The sequence below is a fragment of the Athene cunicularia genome (assembly GCF_003259725.1).
Source record: "Athene cunicularia isolate RWA chromosome 5 unlocalized genomic scaffold, athCun1 chr5_part1, whole genome shotgun sequence".
Taxonomy (NCBI): domain Eukaryota; kingdom Metazoa; phylum Chordata; class Aves; order Strigiformes; family Strigidae; genus Athene; species Athene cunicularia.
In genome coordinates this window covers 19505208-19526734 of record NW_020799101.1, presented here as the reverse complement: position 1 = coordinate 19526734, position 21527 = coordinate 19505208, and the positions used below count along the sequence as shown (strand labels likewise).

General features: G+C 35.2%; 1 protein-coding gene across 1 annotated transcript in view; it reads right to left on the bottom strand.

Annotated features, from left to right (window-relative positions):
• EML5 (echinoderm microtubule associated protein like 5) overlaps nt 1-21527 on the bottom strand; it is a 102927-nt gene that overhangs the window by 8129 nt on the left and 73271 nt on the right. Inside the window, exons 30-43 of the mRNA XM_026849263.1 lie at nt 19955-20033; nt 19129-19258; nt 18356-18454; nt 16226-16246; nt 13181-13354; nt 11535-11743; nt 9507-9664; nt 7004-7118; nt 6340-6528; nt 5962-6134; nt 4569-4731; nt 3585-3688; nt 1201-1354; nt 311-411 (exon numbers count right to left, since the gene is read on the bottom strand). Coding sequence (XP_026705064.1) covers nt 311-411; nt 1201-1354; nt 3585-3688; nt 4569-4731; nt 5962-6134; nt 6340-6528; nt 7004-7118; nt 9507-9664; nt 11535-11743; nt 13181-13354; nt 16226-16246; nt 18356-18454; nt 19129-19258; nt 19955-20033 — 1869 coding nt within the window. The remainder of the gene's footprint in view (nt 1-310; nt 412-1200; nt 1355-3584; nt 3689-4568; nt 4732-5961; nt 6135-6339; nt 6529-7003; nt 7119-9506; nt 9665-11534; nt 11744-13180; nt 13355-16225; nt 16247-18355; nt 18455-19128; nt 19259-19954; nt 20034-21527) is intronic.

The following is a 21527-nucleotide window of genomic DNA, read 5'->3' as shown; positions in this document are numbered from 1 at the left end:
TGTTTACAAAATGATATTAAATATGAGGTATAAAAGATGTGTTTAACAATACTGTTAAAAAGAAATGGCTAATACAGTTAAAAGGATGATTCTCTGAATACAGACATAAACATTTTAATTTACTAGAGCTTAACTGCTCATATTAACATCTGGGCTATTGATTCTGTGGCAAATACCCATTTCTTTATATACAAACAGAAAATCAAGCACACAGATAAAAAGATGAAGACTGAACTTGAGCTTTACACTGTTATGGACTGTCTGTGCCCACTGCTGTGTACTTTTTGACTATAATGGAAAGGATACGTACCTGCAGTCATCCCCTCCAGCACTGACCACGTATCTATCTCCACTCGTAAATCGAATATTAGTTAAGTGGGCAGAGTGACCTAAAAATCGTTTGTGTTTTGCCTGGAAAAAAAAAAAACAAACAACAAACCAACAATAAAATGAGAGAGTCTAAATATTGTGTCCTCTTAAATCAAACAAGGCATGCATGTTTTCATCTACCTTTTTCTTGCTTCGCGTTATTTATATAACTCAGAATGTTATATACATTTTCAAATGTGGAAGATCTCCTGAAGGAGAATTACTATTGAGCTGCAATGCTGATTACATTGTCACCAGATGAGACAGCACCTCCAAACTGGAACAATGCTCAAGCTAACACAATAAAATGAAATTTATCTTGTCACATGATTAATCTCTGAATTTTGTGTAAAATATCTAACACTGAAAAAATTATTTTCATTACAAGTGTGTAAGCAGTTTACACTGTGCAGTCTCAAATCCTGAAAGTTAACGGTGCTAGTTAGCAAAAAATCTGTACCTCTTCATTCATGGAAATACACAGATGAGACTAAAATTACCAGCTGTCTTTCTCATCTGTCTAATGGAGACTGAAGATGTAGATAAATAAAACTAAGGGCTTTGAGATCTTCATTATAAAGGCACTATTAATGCAGACAGGCAGACAATACTAACATCTACAAGAGCAAATAGCAAGAGCTATTGCACAAAATGGTAGGAAAACTTTGAGAAGTGTGGTTGGTTATGAGACTACAGAACCGAAGTTACATAGATGCATTAAAAAGCTACAAATTTAAAGAAGGAAATCATCATACATCCTCCAGAGAAACAATACAAGACCACAATATCAACAGTACTTCTTGTTGTAACAATGCAAAAATGAGTTCTTACAAATTTTTCTGGACATGGAAAGTCAAACAGTTTCACCATGCCAAAATCATCGCCTGTTACAAGATTGATTCCCGAGTGAGAGACACAGGCACAGTTTACATCAGCTTTTTCGGTGTGCCTGGACCAGATTCCAATTACTTCATCCCCTAGAACACTGAAACAGAAAAGCAAGAAATTCTTTTGAGAACTCCAGCAAAAACAGTACGGTAAGGAAATAGTAAGCAGTTCTCATATTGTAACTGACTTTACAAAAATGTGATTTTTACATTTTAATCTTACACATACGTGTCTTGCAGAGGTTTTACTCTGTAATCAATTATTGTATCATTCCATAATTGCTCCTGAAACTGATTCAGTGATATAATTCCCAAAATAATGTGACCCATGACAACATTAAGAAGCAGAGGTGAAATCAATACTACTACTATTGCCCAGTGAGGTATTTGCCAAAAAAAAAAAAAAAAAAAAAAAAAAAAGGCAATTAAAAATAGAATGTCATAGCATAAGCATTACATGAAGAAGTTTCAGTTTTTGGAAAATAAAATCTGTATATTCTCATTATAACTAAGTTTTTTTGATTCTGTAACATTTTCATATCAATTAGATGAGAAGTTTCCTTCAGTCCAGTGAAGATTCTTCATTATAATCAGAGAGTGAGAGATAAATTGTCCTAAACAGAAAACATGATTATCTTAAGACTACAAACCAGATATTTAGAGGAAATTTCCTTTGCAAACCCCTGTGAAAAGTTGCTTTTTATTCAGCTCTGCTGACAATCTATATGCATACTTCCAAGAAACAAGCATTTTATCATTTGTTAATAGGTGAATTATTTGGGAAATCTTCTGTGATTTTTGCCCCCCAAATCAGAGCACAGCACAATACATTCAAAAAGGAACAACTTACTTTAGACTTACTGAATTTGGTCAGGAAACACAGGTTTTTTGTTTTCACATCAAAAAGGTGACGAAAATGGATTAATGTGCTGGTTTTGACTGGGTTAATTTTCTGCATAGTAGCTGGCATGGGGCTCTGTTTTGGATTTGCGCTGAAAACAGTGCTGATAACACAAAGATGTTTTAGTTACTGCTGAGCAGTGCTGACACAGCGTCGAGGCCTTTTCTGCTTCTCACCCCCACCAGCGAGGAGCCTGGGAGTTGGGAGGGGACACAGCCAGGACAGCTGACCCCAGCTGACCCAAGGGATATTCCAGACCGTATGACAACATGCTCAGCATACAAAGCTGGGGGAAGAAGGAGGAAGGGGGCGGATGTGCAGAGTAATGGTGTTTGTCTGATGGAGCCCTGCTTTCCTGGAGATGGCTGAGCACCTGCCTGCCCATGGGAAGTGGTGAACGAATTCCTTGTTTTGCTTTGCTTGCATGCATAGCTTTTGCTTTACTTATTAAACTGTCCTTACTTCAACCCACAAGTTTTCTCACTTTTACCCTTCCCATTCTCTCTCCCATCTCACCGGGGGGAGCAAGCAAGCAGCTGTGTGGGGCTCAGTTGCTGGCTGGGCTTAAACCAAGACAATTACCCAAACAGAAAGCTAGCAAAGTGTGTTTTTCAGAGCCCTCTGAAAAGCTCGTAGTTTCAGTCATGTCTTGCATCAAACAGTCAGGATTATTATTGTTCAAAGTGGTTCCCATGTGGAAAATTTTCAAGTATTTACTCTCAATTTTTGTCAGAGGGTGCTAAGGACAACCATTGAAAACAGACAAAGGAGCCTGAACTGAGGCAGAGGAAATGAGAATGCACAGAATGTAAAAGAAATTATTTAAATGCAACATAAAAGTAAAGTACAGTATCATTCTTAATGTAATTTCTAAGACTATTTTGGATGAAATATAGTAACTTTAAGGTATTTCTGCATACCTTTTAATATGTAAATGTTAATAGCAACATTAATATACAGATACCATTAGTGTAATACTTCAAATAAAACATGAACTATCACAGTCTTGTATTGTCTTTTCATGTTTTGCTATGTTTTAATTTTCCACGTACGCTTATCCCCAAATCGCTATTTTGAAGCAAATAGTGCAATATTCCAGGTAATTTTCAGAGTGCAATGAAAAACTACTGAGGGTGCTAGAGATACATCAAAGGAAGCTAGAGATACACAGCAAACAGAAGGGCACACATTAGAGATCAGTTTTTATCAGACATCCTCACTGGTCAAACAGCTCTTGTTCGACTGAGGGAATCTGCTATGTACTGTCTTTTGCTGTACTGTACTCACCTGATGTATTGCCAGAGCAGATGAGTGCATTAAAAGAAAATACCTGACTGAATAAAGGGATGAAATATGCTTTTAAACAGTAGGTGCTTCTCCTGGAAGTTACAAGTGTTTTAAGAGGTCTAAGTGTGTGAATCATTTACCTTGTCCAAGTAGCCCATGTTATTCTGTCAATCACAGCTTGGTCCACAAGCTGTTTTCCTGAAGGCACTTCATAGACTTGCCTTTTGTAAGACCCAGTAGAGACCTTTGAGATGACCACAGAGAATTTAGAATACATGAACTTGTTTGAAAAGGTGAAACTATAATTCTAAAGGGCTTTGAAAAGTATTTTCTTGATAGTTATCTTTTACTCTATAACTAACTTAGCTGTTGATAAAGCTTGCTGAAAATTCACAAAAATCTATAAAAGCATAAAGCAAGAAATGCCAAATTAATAAAAAATAACAAACATCTCACATTCTGCACATATTAATTCTATTTATTGTGTTCATATGTATATGTGTATATAAATAAGGCAAAATAGAATTGCATCTTTAAAACTGACACAAAGCAGGTATTCCTCTCAGCCTGTAGATGTTGATTTGATAATGTAAGCAGCTTATTCCTCCTCTAAGAGGTGAAAAAAATATAGAAAGCTAAGTATTCCTACTTTATTCTGATTTTAAGAAACGTCTTGAGTCCCGTGGCTGGGATCTGTAACACTATGATTTTGGTGCTGCTCCACAAAGGCTAGCACTGAAACAATGCATACTGCTACCCTTCTGGTCAGGGATATGAAGGATTCACAGGTCCCTGGGGGTTACAGAATAGTAGGCTGTACGTCCTCTTTTAAGATAGTCCATCAGCATCACAGAGGTAAAAAGGCAGTGAGACACATTAGAGTGATTCTGAAATCTGTTTCTTGTTTCTACGCTTATTTCTTGTATTTAATATCAGTATTTTTATTTGATGTGATTATTTTTGTCATCCACTTCTCACTACAACAAAGTAACAGTCTAGTGACAGTAACCTACTACTCCAACATTTCTTTACAAAATTTAGCAGTTGTCAAAGGAGAATACTTGCAGAGTATCTGTCAAGAGTATGTTTTCAATTCAGTATCTTGAACAATTAATGACTGATACCTGGAGATAAGAGCTATCTGCAGAGAAGTCCATCTGGATCACAAAACTTGGGATATCTTTGCAATAGCTGACTCGGTTTAGTGTGGGACCCAAAGTCAGATCATAGAAATCCACTGCATTCTCACTGGAACCGACTGCTAAGTAACGAGAATCTGGGCTAAACCTGAACAGATAAAAGGGTTTTATGAACACAGGTTAGCACTTAAAATAGATTCTAATAGTTGAGATAGTTGAGTAGCATGGGCAAACTTTCATTTCAGTTCATCAAGAATTAAAGAGAGGGAGGCAGAGTATTTTGTCTGCTAAGTCACTTTCAAACCAAAATTTCCAGGGAACGGGGATGCAGTAGAAGGTGGCAATAATTTTGGTACAGCTGCCATATATAAGTGAACTGGGAGCATCCCTGGAATAATTCTCTTTATTATTTGATCTCATTACCATCTCAACGGTCTAACAACTTTGTGACATGCCCCTGATGACTTCGACTGCCTAATATTATACATACAAGGCTACAAACTAGAAAAAATAAATGCTGTAAATTAAGAAAATCCAGACTTTAAGTGAAAGGTACTGAATAAAAGAATGTGAAATCAAACCTGTCCTCTGCCAAATGCCTTTGTATGTTTCCTTCCTCCAGTTTTACTTTCTAGTCTTGAAACTCAGTAGCTTCCCAAGCTGAACAAATTCCTCACAGCCCCTTCTGTGTTAATAGGGAAGTTTGTTTCTTTCTATTCTAGACGTACCTTGGGACAGCTTTTTGATTCCAGCAATGCCCTAACTCCTAGCAGGGCTTTCCTACCTTCCTGCAAGGTCCCTGTTTGATCCTATTTCTCCCCAGAAGCTTCCCTTAGTAGATTATGACCAGTTTATCTCACAGAAGGCATAGTCTTGTCCTCCACTCAGGAAACAGAAGCAAAATTTTACTTCTGCTAACTCCTTTCTAACAAAACACAACAAAGAACAAACTGTCAGACAGGCATTTCCATTGTCTCTCACAATGCAGTCTTCATCGGTAAACTTCTGATCTCATTTCACCTCCTACACATCATCTCACCCTGCTCCTTTTCAGACCTTCTCATCTGCCCCCTGATTAGGATGGTCTCTTCCTATTGTCCATTTACTTCCCCTTCATTTTAACTAATCCTTGGAAATACCATCTGACACTCCCCCTGTGGTACTGCCTGTTTTTTGACTGATTGCTGTATGTTATCTTCATGTACCTCCTTCCTTTTTATTCCTGGTATCAGAGTAATCACACAAACTCCACAGTTCACCTATCGATTCCAGTGCTCTGAAATATTGCAATGCTCCTCAGAACGTAAAAGTGTATTTTTAAAAATCAAAATAATACAGATTTCTAGAATACTGCGACAAAGGCATTATATTTTCTGACCTGATATCTTGAATCGCTGATCTTCTGTCCCTTTTTTTTCCCCAAATTTTTAGAGAGGTCACAAGCAAGATAATAAATTCTCCATTTTTCATTCCAATAGCTACCATATCGCCTTCTGGGCTGTAACAAACAGTACGAGCCGCGTGTCCTAAGCTGACTTTGTTCAGCATCTTCTGTGAAGAAATAAAACCCCAGAAAAGTAAATGTTTCCATTCGTATTTCAAAAGTACCTTATGCCAAGAGTTTGTCTCTACCAGATGGATTATTCGCAGTTTACATTAAAAAACAAGTTTCGGTTCCTCGACATCACCACAAATCTAGGATTTTTTTTTTTTATTTTTTTTTCTCCTTGAACAACCACTATTCCCCAATACCTACCTTTTCAGCAATATCCCAGAGTCTTACTGTGCCATCTTCTGCAGCAGAAAGGAAAAAGTCTCTGGAAGGATGTGTTGCTAGGCCCCAGATTGGTCCATCCATATGACCATTAATTAGAATGTTACATGCAGCATTTTTCTCTCCAACTTCGATTATTTCAGCATTTCTTGTCCCAACGAGAATTTTCCCCTTGAACAAGAGTGAAAGAATTATCTTATATAATACAGTAACTACTTGTGATGAACAATAATAAAGATATAATCCACAGCTATAGTTCTGTCAAGAAGGTTTGCTGAAATCAAATAATCAAAGATAATTTATTTTTTAAACTCCTCTACAATTTATTAAAGTACGAAGCTGTATATAAATCATGATGCTAGTTGAGTTATTGCTTGTAAGCCAGATATGTGAAGTGGGAAAAGAAAAGGAAATAGAAAATAAAGCCTTAGTCAATTTTTAATAAAAATTTATACAGAATATTATCCTAAGTAAGACTAAGATCTTCTTAAGCTGATTTTTTTTTCTGCTGTAAAATCAATTGTAGACACCTTCTAGCTCAACCTTTAAACAAGTACTAATTATAAGAGGAAGCAATGTATCATATATTTAATGCTATAGATCAATCCATAAATTATAACCTTTAAAGACATGATCCTTTCTTTACCTTGCCTCTACAAACAGATCTAACACAGTCCGTCATTTGTCCTGTCTCTAGTCTGAAGGCACGACATCGTTTCAGCTCTTGATCCCATAGCTTAACTGCTCCTCCTTCCTTTGAACTATGAAGAAATCAGAAATATATGAGTATAACGGCTGGCACAAAAAAAAGACAAAGTATGAAAGAACTGTATTACTTAATGTAAACTAGGCATTTTAGTATGTTTTAAATCATTAAAGATTCCAGTTGTTTTTACTGAACAGGTGATGTTAATATGCTGAGCCTCCAAGCTAAGCAAGAAATACTGATTCAAAGTCCTCATTACATTCCTTTGCAGGCAAGCTGAAAGATGGTCGGTGCTAAGCTTAGTCTGAATTTGCAGCTGTGAGGGAATCTGTCTGTGTGAACAGTCTGTGAACAAACTGCCATCTTATTATTAAGACAGGCAGAAATTATCAAAATGTAGTTGAGGGAAATGGGAAAGCCATGTTATTTTACTACTGTGAAATAAATGACAAAAGATTTTCACTTCTGTGAAATAAATGACAAAGATACAGGATAAAAATCACACAAAGTTAACTGCACAAGATATCCAACTAGTATGTATTAATCATGAAAGCACTGAGTATTTCCCACCCACTTTCAAGAGAACTAGTATTTCAGTAAAGAACACATTAAAAGGAAAAAAGTTTCTAAAAAGGAGATAATGTTTAATGAAAGTTACAAATCTGTTGAGCTGTGCCATTTCTGTCTTCAACAGGAAAAGAATCTCCCCCAACAGAAAATATAACGTTCCACAGTACTGAGCTGCCAGTGTTACAACTTTGATTACTAAACAAACCCTGACCAAGAACTCCAGAGAGCTCAGTCACAATTACTGCTTTTGTACTATTATTAGTGAAAGAACTGTAATGAATTACAAATCACTAGTCCTTGCAATGCAATATTCTTTGCTTCCCAATAGTACTGTTCTGACATATGATTGGCCATCATACTCAGCAAAAAGATTTTATCAAAAGAGGCTGGTGAACTGCAATCAAGAATGCCAAGGCAGAAACAAACATGCAATTTTCCTAAATGTAGAATTTGTTTTGTATACTTCCAATACTTCATTTTCCCACAGGAGATGAACTATTGTTTCTTAATGTTATTTATCACTATTTCTTCCAGGTCAAATACTATTTATTATGAATAATATTACTATTATTAATATTATTCTTAATAATTATTATTATTAATTATTATTAAATAATATTATTACTAAATAATATTATTGAGAATATTGTTAAGAATAATTAGTATTAAGAATAATGAAGCTAAGTGATAGAACATTCTCCAAATAAAATCAAGGTGATGTTTTCTAAATACTATAAGAAAATATTTCAAACACAAGAATAAACAAGTTTTCAGCTGGGTATGAATATCAACCAGGATCTTTAAGGACTATTTAAGGAAAAGGTAGTTAAGTTGGCCTGTGTCCTGCAAAATGGGGTGCTATCATGCTATCATATGGACTGTATTACAGCCAGAGCTTTTTTTTTTTTCATTAGCAAGGCACTAAGAAAAAATCAAAATGCTTGAAGAGATACTTTCTTTACAACCCCAGAAACAAAAGATGTTGCTGTACCTTAGATTTGAGAGGTTTGCCTCTGCCACCATAACTAAACAGATCCTTCCTTTAGAAGAAGCTGTGCAATATGTTGTTATAATATTTAGCATGCATTTATTTCATCACAATTGTGCAAATTACTTGGATTAACAACCTCAGTTCAACTTCAGAAAAAGAAGTAACTCACCAAGGTTGAGGTAACTTTTTAATGCTTAAAGCTGTACTTCAAACTAAATGTTTTTGTCTTCTCTCAACAATAATTACGGCTGTGAAAAATACCACTGAACCATTTAGTAACATATGGTGATTTCAAGGCTACTTTTTATTAAAATAGTTCAGCCCTTTTCATCTTAAGGACAGAGTATCATCTCTTTGATAATTGTGTATTTGTACTTGGAGAAATACTAACTGACTGATGTAATGCAGTATAATTGAATGCCATAAAACTGATAAAACAGTCACATACTTTATTTTACACTTGCCTATTATTTTTAACTAAAATAATGTAAAGTCATCATAAAACACCTAAAGAAGCTTACACGTGTGCTTTAGAAAGATGACTTATCTAGAAGTTAAAATTATGAAAAACTACTTGTACAGCATTTAGATTCTGATTCATCCCCCTTGAGTTTAGGTACTTAAGCAAGGTACCCAGGTCTGGATTCTAGCGACTCTAGGCTTTCTCTTATAATCAATGACAAAAATAGGTACTTGAAGCTCATGTGGACTGCACTTTTGGAGGTGACAGCTACTTTTTTTCCTACCACCTACTCAGGGATCTGGAAATGACTACTCTTCTAGCTTTGACATCTCAACTGCCTAGTGTTAGATGGGATGAATATGAACCACTTTAAAACAATATAATGTGCATGCAGAAAAAAAAAAAAAAAGACGACTCACGGCCTTTCTTTGCCTCCAGTAACAATCAAACCATCTCTTAATGTGGTATACATTGTGAAAACAGGTCCATTGTGAGCTTTGGCCACAATTCGTATCAACACATGATCTTTCCAAACACAAACATCTCCACTGATAGTACCTGTAAATGTCAAGTTATTCTGAAAAGGGGAAAAATATACTTATCATCTGATTCTAAGCAAGGCAGGAAGAAAAAAATTCAGAAAGAAACATCATCACCATTTGCATTTAGGCTAGATTGATTTTATTTGCTCCTATAGAAGAGCAAATTGTAGAGGGCTAATAAGAACCTGTACAAAACAATGAGCTACTATATTCTTGTCAGAAACATGCTTTCTAGTAGCTAATAAGCCCTGCATTGCAAGAAGTAATGCAATGACTTAAGCTTCAACCATATGGTTATCTGTTTTCAGCCTATCAGGTGTGCAAACTGTAGTAAAAAAGTAGAAAACCAAGTACAGTTTTGACATTTCACAAAAACAGGCTATTTGTACCTCCTTGTTATGTACATAATGCTTGCAGTCATTTTTGTTGTTAGGTGAAAGTACTCACTGGATTACAGTAACCATTAGTTTATGAAGAAAACAGTTTGATTTAGAACTAAAAGTTGCCTGTTCTTTAATGATGCTTCCTGTTTTTGAAAGGTAATAAAAATAAATTTAATTACTTCTCAAATTTAAGGGCAATTTATTAGGGTACACTTAAAACCAACAGAAACTGGCTGAGCAAAACTGTTTTAGTAACTTAGAACAATCCTAAAACTCAGTATCCCATGTAGTACTTTAGAGTACCGGTATGCACATACAGATTTGCCAAGAACACTTTCCTTGACTGAACGGGGTTGATGTTCTACATCCTTTTTTTAAGGGGGGGGGGGGGGGGGGAAGTGCCCTAATAAATGAATAAATAAAAGAGGAATGGAAATTAACTTGGGAGTAGATCCTCTGATCATGCTCACAGCATAACTGTAGGGCTGTTTCCAACTCCTGTTTAGGAGCACCTGACCTAGCTCCTTCTGAGACAAACTCAAGGAAGAGCAGCACTCCCAGAACTACTCCCTACAGGAAGTATGCAGAACACACTAGGTTTGGTTTTATTCCATTTGCACAGCATTTTACAAAACCCCTGCAAGCTTTGCATCCTCAGACAACCTCATACCAGGACAGACAGAGATTTCCCAAACCCCAGACTATTGCCTGGGCTGTGCATCTCTAAGTTATCACTTGGAAGATATCTTGTTGCTTTGTCAGACTCTCCCTTTAATCGGAGAGACACACCACTCTGGAAAAAAGAGTCTCAAGAAATGTGAAAAACACAGGACAGTTACAGTTTCAAAAATCAAAATCAATAGTGTAAATTCAGTCTGTACCCAACAAGCAGATCAGCAAGTAGGACAGTAATACACGCAATAAAAGAGAAGCACCACTTCATGAAAGAAATCTTTGGCTATCTGTCCAGCTGAAGAGATAAGTGCTGCTCATACAGAGCAACTTCTGAAATGGCAAAGACATAGAACTTAGTAACAAGGCCTGCATCTGTCAAAAAACACCCCAAAGCAAACCAAAACTCTACTGTGGTTGTCTTAACAGTCACAGGGTTAACAAATGCTCCAGCACAATGCTGCTCTCATGTCAGCCAGAAGTAGTAATGTATACAGATTATAGAACAATCACCCCCAGGCAGGCATAAAATTAGTCTCATTTCTACTGTTTGGTTCCTGCTGTCTAGAGTCAGCTTTGTTTTACCTGGATTAAATACCAAGCAGTGTATTATCAGTCAAAAGCCCCTATGTTTGTTCCTTTTGAAAACATACAAATCCATAATCTTCTTTCTTTTCTGTTCTAAAGAAAGCTGGTATTAGTTCTAACTGGCAGGCAAGTATTAGAAACACTAAACTGAGTTTAATAAAACTGACATTATCAGGTTAGAAAAGCTTATTGAACTGAATAAAAGAAGAGTCAAAAGATTTTTGTTTGTATGTATTCTAAAATAGTTTATTAAGGTACGTACCGCTCCAAAAGCTACAGATAGCATTGTTTGCATTCGGGCATCTTCTATGGAGCTCAGCAGCCCTTTTTTACTGAGAAGAGCTCTTCCAGCCAGTGTCCAGAACCTCACGTGCTTTACTCCCACAGAAACAAACTGAGTATCTGAATCTGGTCTGAATTCTGCTACAAATATACGCTGGTTATGACCAGCTCGGCTGGCAATTTTGGCACCTAGCAGAAAGAAAAGACATTTTGAATTCACTGAGAAAAATATACATTTGTAGTTTAAAAAAATATAAAAATTATGGGAGAACGATGAGTCATCCAAGGCCACACAGGTCAGGAAGAAAAGCACAAACTGCTCCTAAATTAAAACTAAATTAAGATGTAGATTAAAAAAAAAAAAAAAAAAAATTTAATAAGACCCAGTAGCAAAGCGTAGCACCTAATGAAGGTGCCATCTACTTACAATTTTCAATTTCCTCAGGAGTATAAAAGAGTTAGGAGCTCAGATGCAAGTCAGTTTCCATATCTTAAATTCCTACAACTCCTCTGAAAATCTCAAACTCTGGACAAGCTACAAGAGACATGAATGACTTCTCTGCAAATTTTGTCTAAAGTTAGAAAACTTTCTTTCTTCTGCAGAAAATGCAGAAACTGACTTGGTTACATATGGTCTTAGATTCAAAGGTAATGCTTTTCTAGTCTCTTCAGATGTGTTAAAATCAGACATTTTGACCCATGTGAAGATTACTTCATTTGGATCTTTAGCTGCCATGTTGAATGACTGTATCAGCTCTTAAGAGCGAGCACAGGCACGTTCTGACTGAAACAGCAGTGAATTGCTGCATGGGCTTTTACCACACATCCTTCACACCACCCAAGACAGTATAAATACACAGTTGGCATTGCATTCAGCTCCACGGCATCTAGCAGACAAGCTGTGAAGGATTACTTTTTAATAACTTGATAGCTGATTTTTAAACTTCTGAGAAACACTAGTTGATCAACAGAAATCTCCAAAGAGAGAGAGGACATAAACCCCTAAGACTAGAAGAATCTGTTTCATAATCTGGGCATGGCTTTGCCAGACAGAAAGGAGATGAAGAAAGAAGCTGATCAAATCGCTTTAGCCTAAATCCTGTACTCAGATCAAAGCCAATCTGAAAACATGCAGTATATCTTAAAACACAAACTACATAGCTACACAGAGAAGCTGTACTGGCATCACATTTCTGCAATCTGCATTTTTTGGGGGGATAATTTTGGGAGTACAACCACCTAGGCAATAATCAGGCTTTAGAGAAGAATAAGAAGAGAGAAGAATAGAAAACTTCTGGGAACAAAAAAGACTTTATAGAGTTTTTACCAAGCATCAAAAATGACTAGGGAGGAAAAAAAAAAAAATGAAGACTAAAATTTTCTTTAATTATTCTAATGGGAAATCAGTGAACTATCTTGATCTTTACACAAGAGTTCCACAGGAGATACATTTAGCAGTTACCAGAAGGGGTAAGTACATTTATTTTACCTGTTCTTGTTCAGCGCACAGCATTTATTACAATAATTTTCGATCTGCTGGTATTTTTATGTTGCAATTGCTCTTGACTCAAGCCAACAAACCTCCAACAATGGAAACACATTTGACAAAACCAATCGCTTTCCTACCTTCCTGCCACTTCCAAATGGTAATGGTGTGTTCGGGATCCAGCCCTACGGAGAGCAGCAGTTTGCCAGTGGCACTAAAACTGACTGAGCAAACCCCCTTTGAATGATAGCACCGCAGCACTGACAGGGTCTGTTTGTTCATTGCATCCCACACGTGAATAGAAGGAGCTGTAGCTACACAAATATAAAAACATGTAATTAGTATATGTTTTGAAATCATCTAATGATTTGCTTATTGAAGCAGTTAATATTTTTTAATAAGACAAACAAAATTGTTTTGGTCAGATGGAAAAACAAAAAGGAAGAAAAGAAAGATTTTGGCCTTTCCTTGGAAACCAATTTATGGCAAACAGAATCATTAAGTAGGACTAAGAAGTTGGTGTCATTACACTACTGGAGATGAAAACTTTGCTTAATCTGTTACTGGACTTCTGAAACAGAATCTCTGAAAGCAAGCTCTCTTCTGTTTTTTCTTTTAGTAAAACTTAGCTCAGCATACAAACTCAAAACCGCTCATAAATATTAAGTAGATCATCAAGAATGTAATTTCTACATGGGGCTTCTGGACAACTGATAGCTACAGAGAAATTAGTTTACAGTGCAAGGCCAAAATCTCCTTTTCTACAAAGTGGCCATCTGTCTGAAATGCATGCTCTCTTAGGAGAGCATCAGTTAAATAATCAGCTTGCTTACTGATGCTGAAGAACACTGTTTAATTTATTTTGCATTGTTTAGACTGCAAATTCTTTGCAGTAAGAACTGTCTTTCCACGCTACTAATGTATGTGATTATTTCCATTATGATGACAGCTAGTTTTTTTCCAAATGCCATGCCTTCTCCAAAGATCTTGCAATCCATGTAGTTTGCAATCTCTGAATAGTATTTAGGGCATTTCCAGGACAGTAAGGTTCTCTCTCAAACTTCTTTATTTCTGATCTCTAGTAAATCTGACTGCAGAGTCTGGAGGTAACTAGTCATTGTCATAGACCCAGATTCACATAAACTAAATTCTAGTTCAGCTCTACACTTTTGTTTCTAACCATCTAAATCTAGTCCCTCAAAGGCACACATATGATGGGAAACAGTAGGCACAAGGGCCTAGGTAAAATTTTAGGCACATTAAACTAAGCTTTTGAGCCCAATTCCACAGCTGTTCCAAAACAGTCTTCAGAACAACCTTCCTAATTTCTTCTCTTTCACTTCTGAATTTCCTCTCATGGCACCAACATAATGTTATCATCACCTTTTGAGAGGTACTACAGCATAGTATAGACATTCCATTAAAACAGAAAGGACAAGGGTTGGCAACCACTTGCATGCCTCAATATTTTCAGAAAACTCCTTGCTGTCCTTATGGGAAGCTGAGGGGAAGGAAAGCTTTATTATGGCTTTGAAGTGTTTTTTTTTCTCTGTATTGCCCTACAGTATTGCCCTTGACCCATGCATCTGCTCTATAACCTATAAAAAAAGGGGCAGACAGAAACTTCCACCTGGATTTCAAGAATAAGAACTGACAACAACTTTCAGAGCAAGATTTGCAGGACAGAGAACTTGGACTCTTAAGTCCTTCTACTTTATGGTGTTCTTCTGAGAGTCTCTGTCCTGACATTGCGTCCTGATTGTGGAGTACTCCAGCTGTTCAACATCTGCTCTCACAAGAGAGATTTTCTAAGGTGTCATCTCCTTCTAGGAGAAGTTAGATAAAGCTACCATCAGCTGGCAGGACAAAAAATATCTTCAGTAAGATGAAGCAAATGTATACCAAGTCATTATGAAACTTAATTTGCCATTCCAGCCTGTAACAAACATTACTGCTTCAAGAAACCCTGTTGCATCACTGTGGACAACAGGATATTGGAATTAGAAAAGCAAAAGCTGTTGGTAAAAACATGTGCCAAATAGTCATCTAGAAAGTTTAAGTGAAACTATGCAACCTTCTAATGAAGGCAGGCAATAGCTTGGATTCCAGACTAATGGTTCCATGAAGAAGAAAATAGTAACAGTGCTGGTTTCAGGCAGCGACAACAGAATTTAGTAATATACACAAGTTCAAACTAAACTTGCAGTAGGAAGAAGGCAAGTGAGAGAGGGAAAGCCTCCAGGCATTATATGCAGGAGTAGGGATGTTCTTTCATATAAACAACCATAACATCACTGTTTGTTTTATACAGTTTAGAAGTGTGGGAAAATGTACCTATATATATTCTTCCTCCCATCCTTAGAGCAAGCACAATTTGGCATATTTAAAAGAAGTCAACACACATTAAAAATGCCATTGTACATTTGTTCTTCACAGAACAAGGTTTAGATCCACATGAAGATTATTGTATTTTCTAGGTATACACGAACACACATTTATGCATGTCTGAAGATGTGTCACAAGACAATTATGGCCGCTCCACAATGAACTCATTCACACATGATGGTGATGAATTTTTAAGATTGCAGTTGAAAAAACAACATATTAATAAAAAATAGCTCAGTCAAGACTGTCAAACTGTCAAAGACCCAAAATGATACAGAAAAATATTAAACTGACATCATAACAAGCATTTTGGATCAGTGGTAATAACTGCATGACAATCATACATAAATGTGAAAGGTGATTGTTTGGGTTTTTTTCACTCAGTCACCTAGGCCTCCTCAATGGAATTTACTTTAGAAATGCTTATTTAAAATTATACTCAATTGAGTGTCTAAAACAGATGGTTAATTGTCAGCCCCAACACGTCTATAAAACCTGCAAGCGTACACAGGAATACTATCAGTAACAGTATGTATTAGAATTCGCTGATCACTGGGCAGCAAGGAGGGAGTATGTTATGACAAAAGTAGTTTTTAAGTGTGTTCTAACATTTTAATTGTTTCTATATTTACAATTTTCAGAGCTGTTGTGGTTTATATTCAGTGCTGACAGTAATATGACTGATACAGGGTTTTAATAAACTAAAAATTAATTCACGTCACTTATTGCTCTATAAAGCTGTAGATGGCTACTAGATAGGCTAACTACACCTGAAGATGTCAAAATTTTATTTCCCTTACCTGACATATCTGCTGAGTCTCCTGTAATGGAAAAGCAGCAGAAAAATAATTAGACCAGAAATAAGATAAGTGCTAAAGAAAATATATGCCACATTTAGTGTAATTTCTTCACACACACCTTGATGTCATCTCTTTGCAATGCAGCAGCACCAATACTGCTTTTAGTGTTAAAGATGAACAGTTACTGATAAAAGGCGGTCACATCAGAAATAAAAACTCGTAGAATTAATATATTTTGATTTCTATTTTGAGTTACAACACAAAAATCTAGTTTTGGTGTATGTTAGGTCTCTCTCTGCCAAACTAAATAAAAAGCATATTTTACATGTTACTGATATTTTAACAAATTAAGTGAAAAAAAAAATGCTGATTGCTATTCTGCTAAGAAGTAATGCTTGAGTCTGATCTTGACAAATGGTAAATACATCCAATGTTACTCTATAGGAGCATTAAAAAAAAAATCACGATTATAAAGGTTCAGGTACTGGGAAGTATTACCAAGACTCTGCACAACAGCATCACAGTTTAAAAATACCTGAAATAATGTTTCTATAAATCTTTTGAAGATTTAAGTCATGATGGTAAAGTTATGTTTTTGCCAGTCATATCAGTAGGAAAAGTAGTAGCAGTTAAGTATGTTCTTCATGGAGTACGCACTCCTTAACATCTCTTCAAAATCTAAAAATACGTATTGTTTGAAGATACTTTGCTTCCAGCTCATTTTTTCAGATTTAATTCTCTCCTTAAAAACATGTTTTGCAGTTTAATTTTTAAGTGTAATCAGCTCCTGATTTGTATGCCTTAATCTACATTACAAAGCAGTTAAAATTATTTTACTGCTAGTTGATGTAGAAATTATTATGAAATAAAAAAGTATTAAAAGTATCTTCTTGGGTAAGACAAACACTGAAGAAAACCCATCCAAAGAACAAATTTTCACATTATGCCTACATTCTTCCTGTATATTCTAACATATGGAAAGGCAAAAAGGGCCAGATTAAGAAATACACTGAAAAAGCAAATTCCTAAAGACAATAAAAGGTCTGTAATTCCTGCAAATGTTCTTTGCAATCAAACCACAGGCAAAAATCGGCTGATAACTTTTTCCATTGGCTGATAAATAATTCCCATTAATGATTTCTTTAAATCAATGTGAGGCAAGAAACTCACCAAGAAATGAAGAGTTTTAAGTTAAGTAGTTATTACTATCAAAAAGTCAAATTGAGTAAGACATGCACCTAAAAAGCCAAAAGACAGAAGGAAGCAGGTAACTGACAAAATGACCATATTTAGATGAAACATCTAATACAAAGCTGCAGAGGGAAAAAAAAAAAAAAAAGAAAAAAAAAAGCAGCTATTCTGGCTAAAATAAACTAAGGGGTTTTTTTGTATTCTACGCACTAAGAGAAACAATGTGGTTTTGAATCCACTGAGAAACAACTGAAGGTATGAAAACAGGAGTTAAGTTGTAGGACTACAAAAATTACACTATTCTGCAAAATCTAGAAACAGCAGTATTAGTGCAGCTATGCAGATGAACAGTGGGTTTTTTGTCTTTTTCTTTTTTTTAACGTGGTTAGTTCATAGATCAATTTTAATGTTGCTAGAAACATACATATTTTCCCCCTAAATCTAGGTTTATCTGTAGAGAAACACCATTAAGGTTTTAGTTCTGCCTAGAATATTGCCACTATGTATTACAAAAACACCAAGTAGGTATTATTAATCTGATGGAATAAAACCTACATGAAGTGACATCTATTTTAAGAATTCTATGTTTAGTACATATAGAAATGAAAGATAGCTCAATTAAGCTTCTTTGGAAGGGATAACACAAGCTGATAATTAAATAAAACCAGACTAATTTCATGGGGCTCAAAATTTCTTAAAAATATATTTTTGATAACACTCCAAACAAAATATAAGCTTGATCTTCTTTAATGCCTCGATATTTTTTGTTCAACTTTATTAAATTACACCCAAAGAAACATATAAAGAGGACAGGTAACTGAGTAACACTCATACAAACGGAGATAGCATAATCAAGTATTTTTGTGATTTATCATGAACTCACAAGGCCCTAATTGCATGCTTTTATGTTAATTTCTTTTTACAAAAATACAAACATACCTACTTGGCCAGTTGCCACTATGTTGGTAAACTTGGGGTGCTGATTTACAGTGAGGCACAAGATATCATCATTGTGTTCCTGGTAAAAAGACTGAGAGCCTAAAAAAAAAAGGTCCAACTTTAATTAAAATATTTATACACACATAGACATGGTTAATGTTTGAAAAATTTGTAATAGTTGTTAGAAAAAACATTATAGTGATGTTGCAGTTTGAAGCTTAAAAGCAGGAAACAGAAACTCCTAATTTTTTATCCTGATTTTTAACACATAGCACTCAACAACTTGGAACTAGTCCCTTGAGATTTCTCCATCAAGTTGCTTAGATATACCAGAAACAAATGGCATATGTTACCCTTTAAAAGGTCTAAGTTATCTAAACTGAATTGGTTATTGGGAATGAATGTATGTGATACAGAGCACTCAAAAGTAAACCAAAGAAAAAATAAACTTATTTAAAAAAACATTGAACAACTACAATGACCCCACTGTTGAGCTGTTTTAGTTTCTGTGATCATTTTAACAAACAAATTTCATAAATCTAATGACAAAATAATCTTTTCCTCCTTCCAAATTCAGTTACCAGAAACGTTTCAATATATTTAGTTTGCTTATACCAGCTATTATGAATTATCTATACAGACTGAATTTTCAACAACAAATAATAATAATTTTCCCACATATTTTTATAAGATTTAAAGCATACCAATTACTTCATAAACTGTAATTCCATGTGTGTGAAGAAACATTTATCCTCAAGCGGGTTTTCTCCTACCTGTTGCCACATTATACAAGATCCCAATAGACGCAGTATGATATATTACATCAGCACCATCATTCAAATAGTGCACATTGTTTCTACAGTCCTTGCCTCGGTACCCAAATACCAGCTCCAAAATGAGGTCCTAAAATAAGATATTTACATCTATCAGTACTCAAAACCTTAAAGCAATTATGAACTTTATAATCTTCAAGGTCCTTATGTAGTAAAGGAAAAGGACTTTAACAATGTCTCAAACCAACAGAAGCTGAGATCCTGCCTTCCCTGTCAGCTTTTATTACTGCTCATTCTTGCCGTACACAGTCATGTCATGCTATCATCTCTGTTTGGTGTATGCCATAGAATATTTAAATGTGTATATATACAGGTACATATACACAGAAAGAGATACTCATACACAGGCATATAAATAAATTTTATGTTTAAAACTGTTAACAGTGATGAATTTTAAACAAAGTTTTAAAATAAATTTAAAAAAATTTGCAGTAAAATATATTTAGTTTTATTAGTGATAATACACCCATTAACAATCCAGTTATCAATACAGAATATATTGTTTTCTACACACTGCATTTAAAACGTTTTATTGATACTAAGAATTAAGTTGTGCCCCATTTCGCTTGCAAAAAGAAAGTAGTATTGGGCTTTTCTGGATTTAAAAAAAAATTCTCCCTTCTTTTGCTATTTACTCACTATTTAACATTTCCATCTTTGATAAATTTAAAATGAAACAATTATTTAGTGTGTCCACAAATGTGTCAATTTCTGGGAAAAAAAAAATCCTAAAAGGAGAGGAAGGGGACATCAATGTCATTCTTACCTCTATAGGTCTCTTTTTCTTCCCAACATTATTTGTCTGAAGTTTCTCCGGCTGTGGCAATGCCCTACTAACTGGGGGTCTGAAATAAAGAACTGTGAATAAGAGAAGGCTGTCCGTCACCCATTCCATACTAACACAGTACCTTCCAACCTGCTATTGCATATGGAAAACTTATAGCTGTATCCTGTTTAACTGCTATTTGTATTCATCTTTAAAAGAAACACCTCTGTCAAAAAAATCCTACCTTTGTTTAACACGTTAGGTTTTCCAACAATTCTTCAACAATCCATGAAGTTAATGCAAAAGCTTGTTTTACAATAAATGACCACTGATGCAACATTCTTAGCTTTTTCATGCTGGGTTCTTAAGGCATTTCCATCTTCTCTGCAGCATTTTTTATTGGATATACTTTAAAATCTTACCTGATCTAGATACTAGAGATAATCATTCCTATTCCCACATGCTTTCAGTAGGCCCTAACTTTTCCTATTTTTGCAATAGCTTGTAAAGAACACCAAGTACACCTGCCCATTCACTCATATCAACAGAAACAAGTTACCGATTGACACTCAGTTGGAAGTAAACCATCACCATGCAAATGCATGAATATCAGCCATAACTTACGTTCCACTGTTCTGAATAGCCCAGATTTCATTGTTTGATAAATATCTGTAACATATCTTTCAAATTATGTTCGACTGTTCATATACAAAGAACCATACAAACCAGTAAGTTTTATTTAATAAAATTATGAAACTATTTCTAGCAATTTTCAGGACCACTGGTTATGGCGCTTATATTATATATATATATACACACACATACAGCATATGTGGCCATGAAAAGAAACCTGTAAGTCAGACCCTTAAGAGGAACAATTACTTTCAAAATAAATTCTACATATAGATTCAGTGAAATCTAGATGATTTAATCCATTAGGCAGTGTGACAAACTACTATCACACATAAAGCAACAGCTCAGTTCTCTTTCATATTCCCTTTTTAGTATGAAGTATTTTTAATTCCTTCTCTGCTCTTAAATGAGTCTGATGCAAAATAATCACTGTCTTTTCTAGACTATGATATGTTTGTACACTGTATGTTTTGAACTACATTCAAAAATTATTTATTTAGTTATGAAAATAAAATACTATTTTCTGAACTTTATTCCTCCATTTTCCTTGCCTAATTTTAGTACGATTTATAGATTTATGTCATGCCACCAATCAGAAGATTTGTACATATTATAATGCAAATTATAAAGCAACTATAAACTGTGCTCTGAGATGCTTCAATTACTTCCTCTGTACTTAAAAGACTGTAAAGTACCACTGGGGAAAAAAAAGTATAAAACAGATGATGAAAAATTTCTGTCTGGTAGAGAAGTCTGTCAGATGCCTGGATCACCCAAACACGATCAAGTTTACTAAAACTCACTATTGTGTTAGATAGGGCCAGAGGAAGGTAACCAAAATATTTAATTCAGCATTACAAATTTAGATTTTATGAAACAGAAAACCTTACGACAGAAAATCCAAATACAGATCTAAAAAGAAATAATGATGGCTTACACT